General features: G+C 46.9%; 6 protein-coding genes across 6 annotated transcripts; 2 read left to right on the forward strand and 4 right to left on the reverse strand.

The window, feature by feature from the left end:
- Positions 1-3,013: 3,013 nt before the first annotated feature.
- GCG54_00004313 (Secondary metabolism regulator laeA) lies at positions 3,014-4,360 on the reverse strand (the record flags this gene model as incomplete). The annotated part of the gene is made up of 8 exons (XM_045404364.1): positions 3,014-3,356; positions 3,445-3,582; positions 3,660-3,697; positions 3,753-3,907; positions 3,960-4,001; positions 4,053-4,143; positions 4,196-4,228; positions 4,286-4,360. The coding sequence occupies 8 exons, from the start codon at positions 4,358-4,360 to the stop codon at positions 3,014-3,016; spliced, it is 915 nt and encodes a 304-aa protein (XP_045265148.1).
- Positions 4,361-5,102: 742 nt separating this feature from the next.
- On the reverse strand, positions 5,103-6,626 carry GCG54_00004314 (UbiD-like decarboxylase; the record flags this gene model as incomplete). Its single annotated transcript, XM_045404365.1, has 1 exon — positions 5,103-6,626. One exon carries the CDS (start codon positions 6,624-6,626, stop codon positions 5,103-5,105), a length of 1,524 nt encoding a protein of 507 aa, XP_045265149.1.
- A 1,149-nt stretch (positions 6,627-7,775) lies between these two features.
- GCG54_00004315 (Flavin prenyltransferase PAD1) lies at positions 7,776-8,393 on the forward strand (the record flags this gene model as incomplete). Its single annotated transcript, XM_045404366.1, has 1 exon — positions 7,776-8,393. One exon carries the CDS (start codon positions 7,776-7,778, stop codon positions 8,391-8,393), a length of 618 nt encoding a protein of 205 aa, XP_045265150.1.
- Positions 8,394-9,273: 880 nt separating this feature from the next.
- On the reverse strand, positions 9,274-10,611 carry GCG54_00004316 (putative transporter MCH4; the record flags this gene model as incomplete). The annotated part of the gene is made up of 3 exons (XM_045404367.1): positions 9,274-10,181; positions 10,229-10,321; positions 10,383-10,611. 3 exons carry the CDS (start codon positions 10,609-10,611, stop codon positions 9,274-9,276), a joined length of 1,230 nt encoding a protein of 409 aa, XP_045265151.1.
- A 993-nt stretch (positions 10,612-11,604) lies between these two features.
- On the forward strand, positions 11,605-12,770 carry GCG54_00004317 (Kanamycin B dioxygenase; the record flags this gene model as incomplete). Its single annotated transcript, XM_045404368.1, has 4 exons — positions 11,605-11,854; positions 11,935-12,025; positions 12,093-12,534; positions 12,594-12,770. The coding sequence occupies 4 exons, from the start codon at positions 11,605-11,607 to the stop codon at positions 12,768-12,770; spliced, it is 960 nt and encodes a 319-aa protein (XP_045265152.1).
- A 3,462-nt stretch (positions 12,771-16,232) lies between these two features.
- Positions 16,233-17,225, reverse strand: GCG54_00004318 (Hormone-sensitive lipase; the record flags this gene model as incomplete). Its single annotated transcript, XM_045404369.1, has 1 exon — positions 16,233-17,225. One exon carries the CDS (start codon positions 17,223-17,225, stop codon positions 16,233-16,235), a length of 993 nt encoding a protein of 330 aa, XP_045265153.1.
- Between the last annotated feature and the right edge of the window lie 4,544 nt (positions 17,226-21,769).

Genomic DNA, 21,769 nt, shown 5'->3' on the forward strand with positions numbered 1-21,769 from the left:
TTTTAACTTTATTTTTAAATTAATTTTTAAGTTCTTTATTAACCTTATAAACCTAAAGTAGATACTACTATCTATTATAATAATTACTAAGAATTTTAAAATTAAAACTTTAACTATTTAGGCTAAAATTCTTAAATAAATTATTCTAAGTTTAAAAATATCTCTAATAATTAATATCTAAATAATACTAAGTTAGAAGTATATTATATTTAGTATTATAGTTTACTTTATAGATAAAAACTAAAATTATTACTATATCCTTTTTAGTACTCTTAATATTATAAGAAACTATATTATAGAGATTATTATAAATATAATTATTAAAACTTTTAAAAAGCTTTTAAACTTTAAATTTAAATTTAACTATATTTCTATAGATAATATTTCTAACTTTATATTAAGTATCTTAGTTAAGTTCTATAGGATTATATTTACTATATTATAACTTAAAATTACTTATATTTAATACCTTATTTATATTATTAACCTTATAGTTTAAGAACTATATAATTACCTTAAAGTTACCTATATATTTATAATAAGTAACTTTATATAATATATATTAAATATAAATAATAAAGAAGTTATTAAGATTATTATACTACTATAATAAACCTTAATAAAGTAAGCTACCTCTATTTTATAGAATATAGATTAAGAAATTTATTTAGATAATAAAACCTCTACTAATTATAGTCTAAATAGGATTTTATTATTAGAAAGTTAAATTAAAAAATATTATATTTTAATACTTATTATAGTAATTACTAAAGTAGGGTACTTTATTCTTAATCCTTTATATCTATTATTATTTATAACCTTTTAGGTTTAATACTTTATACTAAAGATTAAATTTAGCTTAATATACTCCTTAGAGTTTCTAATACTTTAGAAAAATAGTGAAAATAAAGACCTTATAAAGTACTTTAAATGTTTAATTATTAATATAAAGACTTATTAAAACTTAACTATATTAATATTAGTTTATACTTTTAAACTTTAAACTCTAATTAATACTTAGTTTAATAACTATAATAATAATATCTCTTTTAAGCTAGAAGCTAATAAATAGTACTAAATTAAAGTTATCCTCAATATTTCTATATACTTCCTTACTATTATATATATTCTAAGCTAGAACTAAGCTATTAATATTACTTATATAATTACTTTTATAAAGATCTATTATAACTATTTAATAAAATATTAAGAAGCTATTAAGAAACTTAATACTAATAAGAATAAATATTAGGTTTTATCTCTTTAAAAAGTAGTATAAATAATAGTAGATAAACTTAAGAAGTATTAATTACTATAAGAAAAAGATTAATTTCTTTATATATCTTTACTATTCTTATATCCTTTATTTATACTAAATATAGTAAATAATAATCTAAGATTTTATAGTATTTATAAAACTTATTTTAGCTTATTAGCNAATAGTTTTTAGTATAGATTTTATAATATTTATAAAGCTTATTCTAGCTTATTAATTAATACTACTTAGAAAGAGTTTATTAAAATCTATACTAAAAACTATTATAAGGATAGCTTAGAAAACTTAAAATCTACTCTAAATAAGGTTTATAGATCTATTTATAGTTTAATAGCTTTAATACTCTAAAGTCTTAAAAAATAAATATATTATAACTTTTCTTCTATCTTTATAATAACTTATTATAATAATCCTTATAAAAATTTTATTATAATAATCCTATTATAATAATCTTATTATAATATTATTTTAATTACTTAGTTTATATACTTCTTTAGAACTAAAGATAAATATCTCTTTTAAATAGATTTAATATTATTTATAATTTCCTTAAGAAGTATAAATATTATAATCCCCCCCTTTTTAGAAATAATACTAAATTAATATTAAGTTATTATACTAAGTAATTAATTTAAAACTTCTAGAAAAACTTAGAAAAAGATCTAAAATATTATAATTTTTATAGAATAATTTATAACTATCTTTATATTTTCTTTAGTATTATCCCTTTTAAATAAGTATTTAATTTTAGTAGATATATCTATTATTATTTATACTTTAATATAAAACCTAAAATAATTTTCTATTAACTCCTTCTTACTATTTAGAATAAGTAATAGGAATAGCTTTTATTCTCTAATCTAAAACTTTTTATTTTAGAGGATAATATACTTAAGAAACTTAATAAAGATTATACTATATTAATTTACTAAATATTCTAATATAAAGTTCTTAATATTAAGAACTTTTATACTATCTCCTATAGGTTTATTATTAANAATATACTTAAAATGTTATTAATATCTTAAGTAATAATAATAATAATAATATTTAAGATATTTAAAATTTAGTATAACTAAAGTTTTTAGATATAAAACTTATTAAAACTAATAACTAAGTTTTAAACTTTAATAATAAATTAAACTAAGTTTTTTAGATATTACTTTTAAACTTAAGTATATTATAGTAAAGTTTATAAGTTTATAAATATTCCCCCCTATTATTAAATTAGAGAATAAGAGAGTAATTAAGTAACTAAAAGACTATAAATAAAATAAATTATAGTAAATTTCCCTTATTAAAAATTAATAATATAGTAGAATAGTTTAATTTATCTCCTATATAGTTTAGATACTTTAATTTAAACCTTAACTCCTCTCTAAACTTATTTTAATATATTATATTTATTAAATAAACTTTTATTTAAAACTTAAATTATAGTCCCTATTATACCTATATACCTAATACTTAAATATTAAAATCTTATTTAATACCTATACCTACTTAATACTTACCTAAGTACCCCTCTATAATCTATAGACTATATAGGTATATACCTATATAAGTATCTATAGATAGTTTAAAGCCTACTAATAATAGACCAGCTATGCATATTAGTAATATCTATAAAGGCAGAAAATAATTGAGAATAGCTTATAGAGGGAAGAACGTGTGAATGCTTTTATTGTTGAACTCCTTATAGCATTAAGCCATAAGGACTATAACCTCCTCTCTAGTCTAACTGAGACCTCTAGCTAGGTGCGCCAGGCAAATCAACTCCCAACCCGTTAATAGGTTCTCACTCATCCAGGTCGCAAGTTCCTTAAATCTGGGGTCCTTAGGCCAGGGGTTGGTTGGCCATTTGAACTGGAGAGCCTGGACATCAACAAAGCCTGCTTCGATGAAAGTGATTTTCAAATCTCTCATGAGCTTGAGTGGTCGTCCGTATGTCTGTTCAGTAGCTTCCTGTAGAAGCTTGCACGACTGCAAGATTGCTGAGTTTGACTTGAGACTTCCGTCATTTGACATGGGATATACGTCGCATTCGTTGAACTCGACATATCCGCCCGGGTTGAGATTACTAGAATGCTTAGTGAGGCACTTGACGCCGCTTTACCGCTCTGCGGAAATGTAATACTAAAGAGAAATCCGACGGGTCAAAAACTTACTCGAAGCACTGCTTCACATATACTTCCCAGTTACCGATAGACAAATTCAGAAGTCGGCTATGTATATAATCGAACTTCTTGGAGTAGGTCCATGGCTCCTCAATGTCGTCGATCTTGAACTTGACGTTGGGTGCCACGCTATAGCAGGGATGGTCAGTGAACATCAGTCCTCAAGTTTCTCCATGAGCTCAAACACGACAATCCGAGGGCCATACAAGTCTGGTTGTGTGGGAGAAAGATCGACCCCGAGAATCTAGATCTTGTGGTTAGTGACAGGGTTTCTGTACAGACGTCCAGCCTTGTGCTACCTCAGCTTCTGGATGTTCGTCGCCGAACTCAAGGGCCCAAATCCCAGTGCCAGTCCCTAGATCTAGTACTCGGCCAACCTGGGCACCTTCATCACTAGGAGGGGCGTTGGCCAGTCTTCCATTAAAGGTGAGACGAAATAAATGATGTTGTAGGTCTTCAATGCGATATTTAGACACCGTAATATTGATGAATATTTGAGCACTCACCGAGCCGATCATTCTCTGTCTCATCGTTCGGTAATATGTACTCTGCTCGATATTCAGTAATTAACTCAATTAGGTTAGCGATTTAACACCTACTGCCCTCCTTGTACTTATGATACGTTCTCCCGTTCTCGAATCGGTGGTCAAGAATGGAGCTGTTCAAGCTGACACTCGATGATGCCACGCTCTATGTTTCTGTAGGTCAGCCATCGTCTACATCTACACATATATCGTATTACCGATTGAATTGCCGATGCAGCATCATCGTCATCCTAGATTGCTCGTTGATTAGCTGTCTTACCCTTTCTGAGTTAAGCGGTTTAGCTTACATCATCGGCAATCAGCACGATCTCCCGGTCGGCCACGTTGCTGGCTTGGGCTTGGGCGTCCTGTTGCTGAGACATTCTCGAATCCGCAGAAATTGTTGTGTCAGTTTTGGAAAGTGGATTGGAGCTGCAAAGCGATGAGGACACTTGAGGTTTGAGAAAAAGCCGGTTCGTGTTGGAGGCAAGACTCCTAAGGTCTAGTCGTTGTTGTCAGGGTTAATACCCCTCTTCTTGATTGGGAATGCACTTTGACACCGCATCTTCCAAGAAGATCCATAGCTCGCATAATCATGGATGTCCGAAGATGGAAATCGTGCGTACTGGGGTTGCAGACAAACGCTCCAAAACGTCATACGACCTGTCATCTCATGGCAGCACGAATTGACACGATTGGTCTCAAATTTATGCAATAGACTACGAAGACCAGGGATTGACTTGTCGATTTGTTTTGGGTGGCAGAAAAACGCGCGTTCAAGAGATCTGCCCAATTACATGTTCTGCTACCCTAGAAGTTGTGTTGGAACTATGCAGCGGACAAGCACCGGCTTCACCGGGGCGGTTGGACCACTAGCCCCGCGATTTATGTACCTTGTACTTGCACCTCGATGCGTTTGCCCCTTTGAGAAACCACATACACAGCAAAGTCTCGTGCGGGAATTTCATTCCATCCTCACAATTCCGAAACATGAAGCGTGGGTAAGGACTGACGAGGAATGGAACCCGAAGATCATGCCCAGGAGGAACCTTTGATTGCTATCTTAACCTTATAAACCCCTTTTGAAATTGTATTCCTTTAATGGCTAGATTTGGGATTCAAATACTAGAACCCGTATCCGGACCAACTGTCATTGACCTTGTCCTGAATATCTTGCGAGTAAGAACCTCGAAAAGAGCCATGCTTCCAGCTCAGATTCGAGTCCATAAATTCTGCAGGAAACATGCAACAACGCACGACCTTGACATGGTTCTTTCTATCTTTGATTCCATGGCTTACATATGGGATGAGGGGGATATTACCGTACGCGTCGAAAAAAAACTCGTTGGTCCCCGGCTGGCATCTAGTTGCCTCAGCCCAAATAAGCTCATTGAGATTGGTGGGGTCAATGTCTTCTCCAACCAGGTAGATCTTAGGGATGTAGAAACCAGGTTTGGTTGAAAAGACAGTGCGGCCAACCTTCTCGCAGAAATCTTTCATGTTGGTCCGAAGAGCGCGCAACTTGGACCAGTTGACCTGGAGGACAAACCAAAGGCAGTGAGATTCAAAAGGACTCCACACCATTTCAATTGGCAGCTCGGCGGCTTCGCAAATGTTCAGAACCTCAGCCGCCTGGGTAAGGGCCCAGACAGTCTCGCTCTCCTCAGTCGCCCTCCCGGCGACGCAGATGGGGAGTATAGGATCATCTCGGTAAGTGATGGCATCAATGTTGAATACCGGACAAGGCTTCCCTGATCCAGGGAACACGTGTCCGTGGTACTCGACGAAAGGTCCTTCGTCAGCGGTCTCAGTCCTTGAAACGACGCCTTCGAGAACAATCTCTGCATCGCGAGGAACCCAGATATTATTAGTCTCGGACTTGACGACATCCACAGGCTGGCCAAGAAGAGCTCCTACGAAGCCACTCTCGTTCACACCCTTGGGTATGGGCATTCCGCCGACCATGATGGCAGCAGGTGGTACGCCAAAGCAGAGAGAAAAGGGCATATCTTCGCCTCTGTCTTGCCACATTTTTCGAATGACACCGATATCTTGCGCTGACATGGTGGGGCCGGCCAGAGACCGTTTACCATTGACCATGCCGCGGGTGATTGACCAGTTGACCCACGAACCATCGGGGCTCTGAACAATATACATGCCGAATGTTTGCAAGTATTTACCGCCATCGTCTTCGTGGAAGAGAGGAACAGGAAGTCTTTCCAGGTCGATTTCATCTCCGAAGATCCTGTGCTGTTTGACCGGACCGGTCTCGAACTCCCTTGGACTAATCGGTTGACGCTTCTTTGCGCGGTTGATGGCGTAGATGATGTCCCGGCCGCTGGATTCGGACGGAAGTCCCAACGACTTTGCTATGCGAATAAACCTCTTTCCGGGCAAACTGCTGGCACCCACGGGTGCTCCCAAGACCCGAAAGAGACCGTTATTCTGGCGTCCTTTGATGTTTTCGAAAAGAGGAGCTTTGTGTTCAGTCTCGTACACCTTTCGTACGATAGCTGCTAGCTCAAGACGAGGATCAACTTCTTTGGAAATGGACAACAAATCGCCCTCCTCAGCCAGCTCCTTGACGTACTGACGAAAGTTGGCAGCAGCAAGGCCACCTGATTGTGAAGGGTGGAAAGGTGGTACCATGATGATATGCTGTCTTCAATTTAGGGCAATTGAAACAAAGTGATAACGGGCAGAGAATTTGGACAAACTGATGGCTTGAGTCGTTGGTGAAGTTTTGAGCTCTCTGGCTCAGGGAATTATGACGGCCAAATAACTAGACTCAGCTTGCTTTTAGCTCAAGGCGTTGTCTCTTGTAGCTAATGTTGTCACACGACCCAGCGCCGAGGTCCGTCGGGGGCTCCGTGGTGGTGAGGGGTCATCTTGCTTGCTTCGGAGTCGGACTAGGCTTAAACATCGCTATTTCACAGGCGCCCCTCATCATTTCGACCAAAGGGGGTCTTATGGGTCTTGCTCCCAGGTGTCATGACCGTGAAACTTTGCTTTGGGCCGTAAAGAGCCTCTAGCGCCGTGAGCGAATTTCTTCATCTTAAGATCTTGATGCAGTGATGCGTCAGGAAACGGGCCGCATCTGGGTCTCCGAAATGGTCTTCCATGGGGTTTTCCGGAATTTTCGGTTATGTTTCTTACAAATCGCGCCTTCGTGACGCGGCGAGGCTGTTTTAAAGACTCGGAACAGCTCCCGTAGTTCAAGTCGGATGTCCACCCGTAGTGCCGTGGTCCAGACCCAGAGCCTCTATGGGGACTTCGCTGGTCAAGTTACGTTATGGGCATACAAAAGAAGGAAAGCCTCAAACGTTCCTTGATTTATATCCGCGAATATTTCCCGAAATCCCCCACTAAAGAAACTAAAACTTGACCTCACACACAACCTCCTTATTGCCAGAAATATTCCCGGATCCTGGCGGGGCGAGCTTTGGCTTTAGTGCCTTGCTATTACGTCCAAGGTCCCTCTTTGCTTGGGGCAGACCCATGTTTTGAGCCTCACCGTTGATGTGCCCTCATGACTCTGTGACTCGCGTCTATTAGATGGAGTGAGGTATGCTACGATGGCTCATTTGCTTCGCATTCCGAGTGCCGTCTCAAGATGTTCTCATGTTGTTGAAGTATCTTGTCATGAGCCATACGCTTTTTGTCTGACCATCAGGCCTCGACGCTTCCTCTCAAAATTCCAGTCAAATCAAAACGCAAAACGCAGACTGCTCAAGAACAGCCACCACTCTCCACGTAACGTCCTTTCTGCTTCGGAATAACCCTCCTTCGACGGCAAAAATGGCTCAAGAAAGCAGTCCAAACAACGCAACTCCCCCTCAACCCAGGCGCAAAAGAATGATTGTTGCCCTCACCGGTGCTACTGGCTCCATCCTCGGCATCAAAACCTTGATCGCATTGCGCCGCCTCAACATCGAGACGCACCTCATCATCAGCAAATGGGCAGACAGCACCCTCAAGTACGAAACAAGCTACACCGCCACCAATGTTCGTGCTCTAGCAGACCATGTTTACAACAATCACGACATGGCCGCCCCAATCGCAAGCGGGTCCTATCGCGTTGACGGCATGATCGTCGTGCCATGTAGCATGAAGACGCTCGCCGCAATTAACTCGGGTCTATGCGATACGCTCATTGCTCGAGCTGCGGATGTTATCATCAAAGAACGTCGGAAGCTAGTACTTGCGGCACGCGAATGTCCCCTGAGTGGCATACATCTTCAGAACATGCTCTCTCTCACCCAAAACGGCGTCATCATATTTCCTCCAGTCCCGGCCTTCTACCACAGACCGGCAACAATAGACGACATTGTGGATCACAGTGTGGGACGGATGTTGGACTTGTTCGACTTTGACACCCAGGACTTTGATCGATGGGATGGATTTCAAAAGGACTAATCAACCGAGAACGTGCGATCTCTTTCCAAATAATGTTGCATTAAATACACTCCAGCATTCGAGTTCACCGTTTGTAAGAAAAATGTCGAACGGCCTCATAGGAATGTTGAGGAGAACCTGCCGAGAACCGGGTTACGTGAGTCAAATGCGATGAAAACATATTTCGGTGTCCCCAAAACACCCCTTGGTATCGATGACTGCAATCGCCTCGTTCATAGTCCCATGGCTCACTGGCTTTCGGTGACGCATTCCTATCTACCCAAGCAGACCGCCGCCAAGGGCATTTAAATGAAGGCAGTCGTCCAATCTACTCATGGCGTTCTCCTGAAGACACCATCCCACTATCAAAATAATTAACACATTTATCACGTTGAGTTCGTAGAAAATTTTGTAGATGTAGAATTGGGACGGAGCATACATACTGCAATTCTTATATAATGAAAGATCGAGAAGATTCCAGGACTTTCCGTAGCACCTGTCATCACATTCGTACCAGCATCCTTCCTTGATCATCTCGGGCCTCTTGGCATGTCGGTCTGCTTGAGCCAGGGATGCCAGAGCGGCAACGGCGACGGAAAAAAAGGCTGCTGGACGCATGGTTGTAGCGCTGACCGAAGACGAGTTATTGCTAGTCGCGGAGCTGCAAGCAAGAAGAAATGGTTTTTGAAGTCTTTGGCCGCAAGTAGACTTCGAAATCTTCTGGCAGGCTAGCATTATTTATATTTAAGGTACCTAGTCCGACGCAAAAGGCAAGAGCCATTATTGAACCACCTGAAATGCAACCGTGGATCTTTGCGCCAACGAAGTGGCCAGAGAAGCCGGCGACAATTGCAGATGTTTTCCTGTTTGTTGATTTAATTTCAAGTGAAGAAGTTATATATCAATAAAGTACTGTGAAGGCCCAGCCACCGGCGACGCCTCTCGCAATAATGAAGGCCACCAGTGCGAGGACGTACAGGCCACCTGCGAAGATGATCACCCCATAGTATGCACCGTCACACCATTGCAGGATAGCTCCCGCAAATGGCACGCCGACCAACGCGGCGATGCTCGAGATGGAGAATGCAGTTCCACTCCTTTTGCCGTAGTCCTTCGTCTCGCACACTCTACCGATGCACACAGGAGTCAAGCTAATAGCAGCACCCGACCAGAACCCAAAAAGAATAGCAAATGCCGTGGTCGCGGCCTCTCCTCCCTGTGCGGTCATCCAAAGAGCGAAGATGAAAGTTGAGCATACGAGAGCCGTCACGCACATAACGTTGAAAGGTCCAAAGCGGTCAGCGACGTAACCCGGCAGGGCACGCCCCGGTATGGCGCCAGCGTTGAGAAGCGCGTTCAGAAGTAACGACTTTTGCAGACCCATACCCTCATGAATGGCGTAAGAACATATGTAGGTGTAGGGTATGAAAACGGCAAATTCAATCAGGAAAACGGCCAGTGTTGTCAAGGCGAACTTTGCGTCTTGCAGCGCCGTGATGTCTATGGCAGCTCCGGCTTTCTTGTTCGGCGGTAGCCTCTTCTTGAGAAGCAGACAAGCCAACACGGACACTGCGAGACAGATGAAACCGACCGTCCTCAATGCCCAGGCAAATCCCACTCGTGGGGCAAGATAAAGGATAATGAGCGGAAATATAACGCCCCCAACACCTCCGGCGGTGCAAGCAATACCGGTTGCGAGGGCTCGTCGCTCGGAGAACCAGTGGCCAATGGCGGAAATGCTCGGGTTAAAGAGGAGTGAGGCAGACATGCCACCGAGAACGCCAAAGGTAAGAAAGAATTGGTAGAACTCTGGGAAAGGTCAGACATGAACAGGCAGGGTGTTGGATAAAGTTCACCTTTGCATAAACTCATCAGCATGATGGCAGCCACAATACCGATGCATCCCGGTATAACGAGATATCGCACATCATGGGCGTCGAAAATAGGGCCTGGTCACAACACCAAGTGAGTCAAACAAGCAAGACTGCCGATTGGGGTGTGAAAACATACCAACCTGAGCACCGCAGAAGTACAGGAAAAATGCATAGGTACTGAATAACCAGCCAATCGTTGACTCCGGCAGCCCTTGTAATTCATACTCCGTGACCCAGGCCTGGAGAACAGCCAGAGTGTTGAGAAGCCCCATCGATGGGATCATGGCGCACCATGCACCAGCAACGACCAGCCAGGCATCTTTACCGCCCTCGGGGTATTTCTCAGGTTCTTCCGTGGCAATCATCTCTGCCGGTCGAGGCTTTAGTGATTTTGAAACCTAGTTGATCTTTCGCACGACTCACCTTGGACGGCCGCCTCCGGAGATGGAAAGCCTGGGTAGTTTTCTTCGAACATGCCCAAGTTCAGCCTCAATGACCAGCTTCTCTCTCTTGGATTGCGGACAGTGCTGCTGAGAAGGATTTTATCAATGACAACAAGACTTCTATGAACCTGAGGCTCATATCACTTCAGCGACTAAGAGACTTGCATTGTCTTAAGTTCGACCAATCGGACTTCTGAATTTTCGAACGAGTAGCCCACTTTCATGTCTGTTGTGCCCTGGAAGAAGTTGGCGAGCCCTCGGGCGTGTTTGACGGTGCGGATGTGGGGTTGATAGGCGTCGGGAGAACGAGAGCCGGATGGCGTGGTCTCCACCGCGCCGCCGTTGTTTGCAGTGCTTACAAATGAGAGGGTCGGTGTTGGGCGTCGTTGACAGCAGCAGCATTCGCTTTCAGTGCCAGTTACGTGACAAGCTAAGCCAAGACCCAATATTGTAGGTCTCGAGTAGCTGGTTGAATTTTATCCCAGTCGAGGGCCAGGTTGTGGTTCGAAAACAACAAGGGGGGTAAGGCTCATTGTCGGTGAAGCTCGGTGAAGCACCAAGGCGCTGATGCTAGTCAGGGCATGGGGAGTTGAACATTATCATTAGGAGCTTTTTTCTTCTTTTAAAGAACTGGCCTCACTACCATCGGAAGTGTCCGAGAGTCAATATGGGGCTTATCTCAGGTCGCACGTCACGTCATTCGCGGAGTAATCTGCGGAGGAAACACAAGTGGGGGGTGGGAAACAGTAGTGTTATCTGAACCCCTCACGACATTGCAACCTCAGGTCAGTTTTGGACTTCTTCTGGCCCGATAATATATCAAGCGATTCTCCCATCACTCAATTCGGCTTTCTCATATATCGAAGGAGGCTTGTTTAACCGCCACAGGAAGGTCCTCGCGTTTACCACTGAAAAATGACTGCTGTTAGTAACGTGGAAAACGATGGAGTGAAAGTCATCACGATGTCCGGGGCTGAACGTGCCAGTGGGTACTACAAACCTCAGACTCTTGAAAAGGCACTCGAAGCGATGTACCAAGATGGTTTTGTGGTGCTCCGTGGAGTGATTGATGTTGACTTCATCGACAAGCTGAATGAGAAGATGTGCGAGGACGCGGAGAAGAAGATTGCCGATCCGACTCAACTGTACAACCATGGGATCAAGTGTACGGTGATGTGTTTCTCATTTGATTTTGATCAGCGTCTGGTTTTGAAAATCGGCATAACCTGACAACATGGTGCTTAGCAAATTTCCTTCAGCGACCCCCAGTCGATGACTCGGAGTTCCTCAGCAAGCAGCTTTACTTCAACAGCTTCTTGCTTCAGACTGTGAAAGCGTTCGTCTCTCGAATCATCTCTGTGAGTTGTGCAAGACAGTCAATCTAACTTACGCGGTGCTTGCAGGTATCTGGGCGGCAGGCCTATCTGGAACTGGCTAACTGCCAACACCGCATTGTCCGGTACCAAAGGTCTACGCCAACGAGCGCACAAAGACTCGTATGCTCACCCTCTCTATCCATACTATGTCATCGCGAACGTGCCACTCGTGGATTTCAGTCCCGAAAATGGATCAACAGAGTTCTGGCTCGGCTCCCATCAAACCACGACCCCATCTGATCAGATCACCTCCAAGAATCCTGTTGCCGAGGGGTACAATCGTGGCCGGCCCGGCGAACCTCTGCCACCCATCTCAGCAGAGGCCAAAGCAGCACGCATGAAGATCCGCCCACCAATTCAGCCAAGGTGTGTTCGCGGGGATATCATGATTCGAGATTTGAGACTTTGGCACGCCGGGATGCCGAACGAAAGCGACCATCATCGGATCATGTTAGGACTCGGATACCAAGTAAGCCTTTGAGTCGTGCCATAACCATCATTCAAGGTAGTCAGGCTGACATCGCTCAGAGTCCATACTTCCCCAACTATGACCAGACCCTGCATCTACCTGAGACGCAAAGATCTTTCTTTCTGAACCATCCTAGTGACTTGATAGATATTCGAGCGCAGTTCTGGAAGCCGGATGAGTTGGACAAAACCAGAGCTGACGAGGACTTTGAACTTCGAGCAGAATACCTCAAGTAGTTTGTGGAAAACACCTTGATCAGGCCCAAGCGGCCATTCTGATACTCAACTATTGAGTATTTGAACATAAACACTGCCTTCTATCAAGGTGAAAGCTTGTTTACGGAAGCTTCCACCATCACACATAGAATTCAATGGTGATTTGCAATATATCGAAACAGTTATAGTGCAGATATTGACTTTACGCCGCAAAAGTATGGCTTGTACGTACTTAGTAATACTTCATCATGGTACTCAACACCTCTATTAATTATCATTCCAATGAGAACTACTAGTGAATGTATTGTCAATGGTTCCTGAAGTCTGGTGGACCAAGCTGTCGGCTTTCGAGCGCGCAAAAAGTAAAAATTCAGATTCAATCCATAGAACCCGGCCCTCGTATTTACCCATTCCAGCTTATCCCGTTAAGCGGTCTGCATCTCAAGCTCGCTGCAAGTCAGTCGCGCCTCCAGCATCTCTTTCACATCGTCATTCTGTAATCTTCGAAGTAAACGACTCTCACAAGCCCACGATGAATGTCTTTCCACCCAAAAATGGCCCATCGACGGCACCATACATCCAACACCAATTCCACAGCGAGCCCCCGAAGAAGCGATCATTCGGCGTTCACCTCAACAAATTCCTGCAACCTAGGAGTGATCCCGACCGCATACAGCTGGGGCCCAGACCGTTAGATGTCCGCTTCTGGCTCACTGTTGCCGCGAGCCTGATCGTCGGCTACTTTGCAGTGGAAGTCTCGTTCTTCTGGATGTTTCGTGTGGTTGGAATGCGTTGGGGCGACGTCACATTGTGGGACTTGTCGCTTATTGCCGTCGCTGTAGCGGGGGCTTTTCTGGTCACATTCCTGGCTCTGTCATCAATCAGAAACCCTGGAGAAAAGGCAGCAAAGGGCCATCATGTCTGTTGATGGCGGGACCGAATCAAGTGTTGGAGGAGCATGATAGGAGCGGCTGGGTCGGTCCACCATTCCATGATGATGCTCGGAAGCTATGTGGAAGACTATCTTGCTTGTCTTCGTGTATCAAACTGCAGCTGAGGTGTCAGCAATCAGTCGACATCGTTCACAGCGCATGTCCTGGGACGTTTTCGAAGTTGGAAAGTGCAGCTTGTCTGGGGATAGGGGGATACCAAAGCCCACGCGTAGGGTCCATGGTACAGACGTTTGCTTCGTGGTGTTCTATTTCACCTCATGTCAGTAAGTTAGCACCAGTGGAAGGCAATGCACTATCTATCCCGGAGAAAGTTCTTGACACAATGAGAGCACAAATACGTTTTTTCTTCTTGCGCAGATCATAATACCGATGACCTAGAATAAATCGTCATTACATCGCTTTGCTTTCATGATACTTCTGGGGAATATTGGCGAGACGTAAACATATATGTAGCTGTTGCCATCTTGATAAAGACGCTTATATCGCCCATCACCGCCCATCATTATTCCGGAGGAGAGACTCTTCATACCCCAAAGACAAAAGCCACGACAGCTTAATCTTGATATGCGTCTTCGCCTCGAACGCTTTCTTCATGGAAGCAAACCAAAGCTTTGATGTGTCAGGCAGATACCTCTTTCAACCCAAGTCCAATAAAGGCCCTCTCACAATCTATTCTGTGCGGCTATGCTGGTCTAATAGAGCGACTACGACCTTTTATAAGAAACGGTTTGAAGCAACGGTCCAATAAAAGCTGCTACACACTTACTCACCGAACTATTCCAAGTGCAAGGTCAACCACTCAGATTTGTGCGATCCTATCTATAAATTTACGTGCCGTTCTTTCTGCGCTTCTTCTTCCCCTCACACGCCCAATGTCGTGTTCACCACGTGGATTGGTGTAGGTCACCTCACTGGATTCCTCCCTCTCTGGTGACAAACCGAAGCCTTGCCTTGTATCTAGGCCTCTGTATACAAGGTATCTACTACAGACATTTGCGGTGACAATGTCTTGCTATTACCGTCCTCGAATAAGCGCAGAATTCAAGTGACGCCCAGAGAAAGGATACGCTTCATCCGCCTTCCAGTTCCCATTCCCTTCACATGTACTCCAAACACAAGAAATGCACATAGTGCATGAATCAAGGTAGCAAAGCGGCCGTTTCGACGGTTTTCATGTCATAAAATGTCATTCTTCTTCTCGCGCATTTATATCACATCAAGTCGTTCCAATCTGCATGTTCATGGTGATCCCGCTGTCCAAGGTCTGAAAGTGCAGAGGAGGAACTCTGGACGTGAAAAAGAGCCATGAGACAGAAGAAGCACCCAATATTTTGGGTCCTTTGGCCTCAGGTTTCTGAAATGATGGAAGAGTTGAGCGCAGCGGATTCCTAGAGCTGGATGTTACTTGGCAGAGCTTGCCATGACGCTCTTTCACCTGCAGCAAAAGAAATGGAACTGATTTCCATTCTCAAGTCATCTGTCGTCTTCGTGAAGTACCCATAATATTGCGAGACTACAGGAGCCATAGGATGGTGTCGTACTGCTGCGTCCTTGAGCATGATCACCAGAGGACACCCCGAGACCTCCGATGAAGACACAACAGAGTACCACTATCGTTATCGTTCAAAACTCATGGACACCAAGCTCGTGCATTGTGGCCTTCAAAAGCTCATCCAGTAGCACACCATATACCTCGCAGTTTCCCCTACTTAAGTCGAGCACGCAGCCAAAGAAACGCCGAGTCTGCTCACCACGAAAGGGGGCGAAGCACATAAATACGCAATCAATGGGTGATACAACTCTGTTCCAAACAAAATGACACATGCGTCGCACACCTGACCCAACGGGGGTGATCATATCTGCCTCACGTCTGGCACTCAATATCACCCACCTTCAAGAGCAGCACCAGCCAGATCGATGCAGCGCCCCTGTCCGGCTTTGCTGTCTGTTCTCGGTATACCTAAACAATACGCCTATTTAATGGGCTTGCTTGCGTCGTTCATTAAAGCCTCCAGCAAATGTTCCCGGAAACCGTCCATGTTCTCATGATTGGAGAGCCTTTCCCCAGCAATGTCACAGCAACTCCGCTCGGTTTCAAATGAGGTAGCGAGTCCGCATACGGCGGCGACATACCCGCCAGGCCACTCTCAGCGCAAGTCCCAGGCCCCATCGACAGCCCCCATACCCGTCTTCCTTGGTGTATACACAAACCGCATGATGACGCTGGATGGGGACCATCGACATTCGAACATCTGAGAGGAGGGCCAAATCACTGAGGCCAAGAACTATGCATGGACTCCAGGAATGCTGTTGCGTCCAGCTTTAGCACCGGGAGAATCTGTCGACATTTGCGCGGCTACCAGAATCATACGGCCCTCACGAGCACCCCTTTTATCATCAGCCATCAGTAGATGGAACATCTCTCACAAGCACACTGGCCCGTGAGCGCAATCTTTGGTTTACACTCATTTTGGTCAAGTCTCCCCTACCATACGTCGTCATGAGCAACTGCGATCTCACATCTAACACCCTAGAGCCTCTTGATGGCCTCATTCCTCGCCTTCCAAGCCCTCTCAACCCACCGGATTCCCGGCGCACTCTCAAACCCATGCGGCAGTCCCGGCCACATGTGAAACTCAACCTCCACATCCGCCTTGCTCAGCTTGGCCGCGTACTCAATACACTCATCCCTGAACAGATCAAGCCCGCCAACATCGATATACGTCGGCGGCAGCCCCCTCAAATTCTCCACCCGTGCTCGACCAGGCGCCGCGTGTAGCGACACCTTCGCCGCCGGATCTCCCGCCTTGGCACCGAGTACGGCACCCCACGCGAGCCGGTTATCGTTCATGTTCCACGCGAGAAACTTGTAGTGTCCCGCGGTTTCAGGGACCTTGGTCCGATCGTCGAGCATCGGGTAGACCAGAATCTGTTTCCTCAACCCGGGGCTCAGCCCGCGATCACGCGCAATCAGCGACACCCCCGCCGCGATGCCCGCCCCTGCAGAGTCGCCCATGATGACAATGTTGGCAGGGTCGACGTTCCACTCCCCCGCGTGGTCCGAGAGGTGCCTCAGCCCAAAGTAAACGTCTTCCGCGCCCAGCCCGTCCGGGAACTCGGGCGCGAGGCGGTAGTCGACCGCAAAGAGAGGCAGCCCGATCATCTCGACGAACCGCTTGATTTGTGGCGCAAAGATTTCGACATCGCACGTCACGAAGCCGCCCCCGTGTACGTAAACCACGGCACCCTGCGGCTCCGGCGCGTCTGCCATCTCCTGCGTCGCGAAGCGGACCATGTCGATATTCTGCCCATCGTGGGACTTGAATGGGATCCTGGTCTCGAGGACGTTCTCCGGCCACGGCTGGGCTTTGAGGACGCTGCGCATTGTGGGCTCGGACCAGGCGCGAAGCTCGTGGACGTCTTTGAAGGGTGCTGGGCCTTCGCCGCCGGCATCCCTGGCGGAGACGACGGCCAGATACTCCGGGTCGAAGCGGAGGGCGTTGTTTGTAGCTGTGATGGTCATGGTAGTTGGATTTGCTCGAGGTTGTGGTTGCATATGGGTTTCTGCTGTCGTGAGTGCGATGCGAATCGTGGCCTTTTATCAGCGACATCCGCCGATGCCATGGGTTCTGGATGACCTGCCCGCATTCCCGAAATTTGACACCAACGAATCATTTTCCTCCGCTTGCAACGGCGATGGGCTCAGCAATTGCTACTGTTAACTTCTACAACGGAAAGAAGCGGTTTGTAAGCCAACATTGTTCTCCCGAAACAACAACGCGACAGGATTGAGAAGCCAACCAAGCATCACATTCCGCCAACAGGAGCGGTCGAGAACCAATGTGAGCGGCCAATCATGATGCCCTACTCAATCTTCAACGTGGTTTGTAATCGCGGATGGCGAAGACGGACGAGCGATTCTTCGCTCTTTTCCTCGGGGCGAAGTGGCCCAGTCTCAGGGGTAAAATCCTTCGTTGAAGCATATCCCAGATCCATCAACAGTCTTCGTCTAACACCCATAATCGGGTTTGGGGCGTTACGATAGTCGCGAGACGGGAATCCTTCGGAATTGACGACAACAAGCAGAGGCGAGGAGACGCAACAACGATTGCTTTGGACAGCGCTTGCTTGCCCTTTCCCGTAAACCCAGTTGTCCGGTATCGTCGTGGTTGCGCCGGGACGGAGACATGGCCGGCACTCGCCCCGCCTTTACTCCCGAGCCCGCAATAGCTCACAGGTCTCTTGGCTTGTCGTGCTGCTCTGTCATCTCGACCAGCTTGCACTCCTGACGCGACGGGGTCCTGCAGCGACTGGCGAAGAGCAGGATGGCTGCCCACCGACGTGCGGAAGAGACGCAGCGCACAAAGTCCAGACTGATCGCAGAATGACATATGCAGCGCGTCAAAGCGACGCCGAGCTTGGCAGAATGTCGCGCAGCTTGTCCGGCGCATCGACCGTCGAAAATCGTCATCCCGGCAGCGCCCGGTTCCAACAGCAGCCATTGCTTCTGCGTCGCGATCGAAACCTCCAAACGAAACGACAATCGGCGACTTTCACGATGTCGAGGCATCGAACGGGTCGCCTCGCTGGCCATCGTCCATGCGAGCGGTCACACTTGCAGCGGTCCTAACGACGACGCCGGTAATGGCGCCAACGCTGGAAAAAGCCACCACCCGCCCGGAAGGCAGGCCGAGAAATCTCATCTCATCTCATCTGGCGGTGGGCGTGGACGCAAGTCCCACAACCCACGATCCACAACTGCGCATCGAGGTATCGACTACGATCGGCTTCCTCATCTTGAAGCACCCCGTGTCTGTCTTCAAGTGGAAAAGGGAAAACAATATCTGCTGCGAGATGCACCGTCTGGATTTGCTTCTCCTGAAATGACGGCTAGCTGCAATAGTGACGATAAGGTGAGTTTCTGTCACGCGGGCGGAAGGGTAAGGTAGGCTCCATCGTCCGGAGCTCAAACGTCGATCGACGCTTGGGGGTTCATCCGGTTGGTGCAGGGCAGGGCTGATGGGGGATTGATTAAAAGGAACTGCGTCGCACCCGATCCAGAAGACGGTGGACGGGTGCGATCCAGCACATTGGAATCGGCGCTGCAAATGTTCCGATGGCACGTTGGCTGGTCCGATCCGGCCAACAAAGGAACCAGCTCGCAGGGCCGGGGGGCCATGTCAGCGATGCGGGCTGCCCTGAAAACTTGAGGGGATCGTGAAGTTCGGCCCCGTCCGATCGACAAACATGTCCTGTGAATCGGAAACCAGGACCCCAAAGCTCTCGACAAAGCCCTTAATCGCGGGAAGTCTACACGGCCAGGGGCAGAATGCCTACACCCGCCGCGATTTAACCGTGCGCTTGATAACCACGCTGGCTAGCGGTGTGGAAGGCTCCGCTCCGATGCTTTCGGAATCGTCGGTAAAGCTGGCGGGGAAACCCTTTCTGAAGATATTTCAATATGGGGTTGTTTTATTCGCGAAGTCGATGGAAATTCTTGGTTCCCGAGGATTCTGCAGGTGAGTCAGTGGTTACCGGTAAGCCTAAAATTGGGAGCACAGATGGCATGCGTTCCACCCAATTTGACATGGGCAATGAGCGTGACTAGAAACCCCATGGGCACCTGGCATCGTGAAGAACTATGATGTGTCCGGGGTCTCAGCCGATCCAGATGCGAGAGAACCCAACTCAGGAACGGCGCCAATTTGTGCAACGGTCCGATCAAGTAGTAAACAGCGACGGCCTGGCGGTGCCGGAGAGGCGGTCGGAGAAGTACCTTCAACGATGCCCGGTCTGCTTTGCTCCCAGAAGGCTTTACACATGGCAAGTACTACCGCCGGTAACAACATTCAATCTGAATCAGGACCAGCAAGCAGAAAGGGTTAAATGGCATGATGTCTGGCGCCAGATCCCCTACTCACGGAAGCAGCCTGATTCCAGCGGGCGGCGGCTAGGAATTGAGCGGGCTTGCGGGATGTTGGGTCCCCTTCTGCTGGCCTGGAATGGCCCAGGAATGGGAGGGTTTCAGTGGCCCAAAGGACTTGGCTAGAGAGGAATTGAGTGAAAGCTGGCATCGTCCATTTCAACCATCATCGAGATCCCGCAGCGTGCATCGACTGATGGGTCAGCACGGTTAGTCCCTTCGCGTACTAGCGACTGTGCCAGTCTGTCGGTTAAGGCTCCTTTGCAGTAGTTGAGCATACTAGCGTCGTCTCTCTCCTGTAGCCAAGAAAGGAAGCTCTCCAAATAGTTCGTGGCCAGTAATCGTGATCAGCATTGCCAGTTGTCCGTGGTCGCCGAGTTCAGACGGGCTTTGAGAAATCGATGCGAAGATGCGCGAACGCGCTTGCACACAGTTCAACTAGAGACCGCGAGACCTAAGCAGAGAGTGCACGGGGGCCGCGCCGCTCATTCTCGGAGCACTTTCCACGGTCTCAGAAACGGTGTCTTGCGGTGTCACTGGTCTGGACCAAGCCTCGTGAGTCTGCTGTAATGAGGGATCCCGGGGTGATGTAAGGGTCCAATGTGCATATTGTCGCATAAAACCAGCAACTGCTACAGCTTTCAGGGTCCCCGTTCTCCTGGTAGTGCAGTGCCAGAGCAACCTCTGGTCGTCTGCAAAACTCGATTGCAAGTGGGGACTTCACGCATGTATGCTCACGAAGCAAATTCCCGCGCAAAACATGCCAGGAGGCTGCCATTCCCAACCGTCTAGCTTGCCTAGACCCGCAAGACTTTACGTCAAGGCCCAGGAACGTGGCGTCAACTGTCCGCCGAGAATCGTCTAGAGACCCCAAGGTGTGGTCCAGATCTGTCTCCATCTGCCGGTGACTGGAACAAGACCCTTTTGTCGGCGCCGTCGCGAGATTTGACTTTGTCCAGAAGATGCCACAAGCGGGGCTTATCAAATGGCAGCCACCGGTCTCGCCGCTCGCCGTTTCCTGAAGTTTGCTGACTCACGGGAAGGATAGGCGGGGGCGTGTCGCATTTGGAATCAACATAAGATCGGGATCCGGGGTAAGGGGCGAGTACGCAATTGGTCTGGGGCATCAAAGGCTGGGGACGGCAGCGTACCTGTCCCGTGCGATTAGCTGGGCAGAAAGAAAAGGCGTGGGCACCTGTATGAAGTAAAATCGAGATGGCGGAGAAGAACTGAAGAGCAACCAATCTCTTGTTTGATGAAATCGGCGACATGCGTCGGTCCAACGTCATAATCCTGTAGGCGGGCTTTGCAGCTGAAGCAACTGCGAGCCAGCACGGTTGTCACACGAAGAGGCCGGAACTTCAAGCACCGCGGGAATGTCGCAGACGTGCAGTTGGGGAAACGCAAAATGCCATGGTTCGAATGATGGGAATTTGCGGGATCCGGCGCGTGTGTGCCCGCTCGGTTATCTTGCGTCTTGTGTGTTTCCTGCCTGTGGTAGATGGAGGGGAGAGATCGCTCTACATTGGGCCAGTGTCTCTGACCCTGCAGAGACGGGACGGACTTGAAATGTCCCTTAATTTGCCACATGAAGTTGAGAGGACCTTACTGAACGAGTATTCTGACCAGTTTTCTGGTTGGCTCTCGCGTTCGGAGAATGTTCCAGCGCAGCTGAGGAATTCTGATTAGCTCGGCTCAACGGTAGATAATCTGCGGCTTGGAAGCACTCGGCGCCGTGTTCACTATTCACGTCAAAGTGATGGTATGCAATTTTGGAAAACTCCCTCTGACGACGAAAAGATGTCATACCTCGTGGCCGGCTGCGTACCGGGTAGACGAGCTTCCCGCGGTCCCGCTTGTGGCTTGTGGCTGGCCGCTAGGTCTTGCAAGTTGCCGTGGTGCACCCCTTGATTCTCGTCAACTTGTGCGCCAACGTTGGGGATCTCTGGCACTTGTTTATCTAATCCGATCTTCAGGTGTGGCTGAACATTGGAGTTCAAGATATTGATGCGACTGGGAGCTCTCCATCTCCACTGGGGTGAGTTTAAAGAGTGCCGGTGTGGGGACGGAGTGCATGGGCTGCGCAAAAAAACCCTTTGATTGGACATGATGAAGTTCGTCCCTACGACGGGGTACGCTCAAGA

The sequence above is a fragment of the Colletotrichum gloeosporioides genome (assembly GCF_011800055.1).
Source record: "Colletotrichum gloeosporioides strain Lc1 chromosome Unknown consensus_37, whole genome shotgun sequence".
Lineage (NCBI taxonomy): Eukaryota > Fungi > Ascomycota > Sordariomycetes > Glomerellales > Glomerellaceae > Colletotrichum > Colletotrichum gloeosporioides.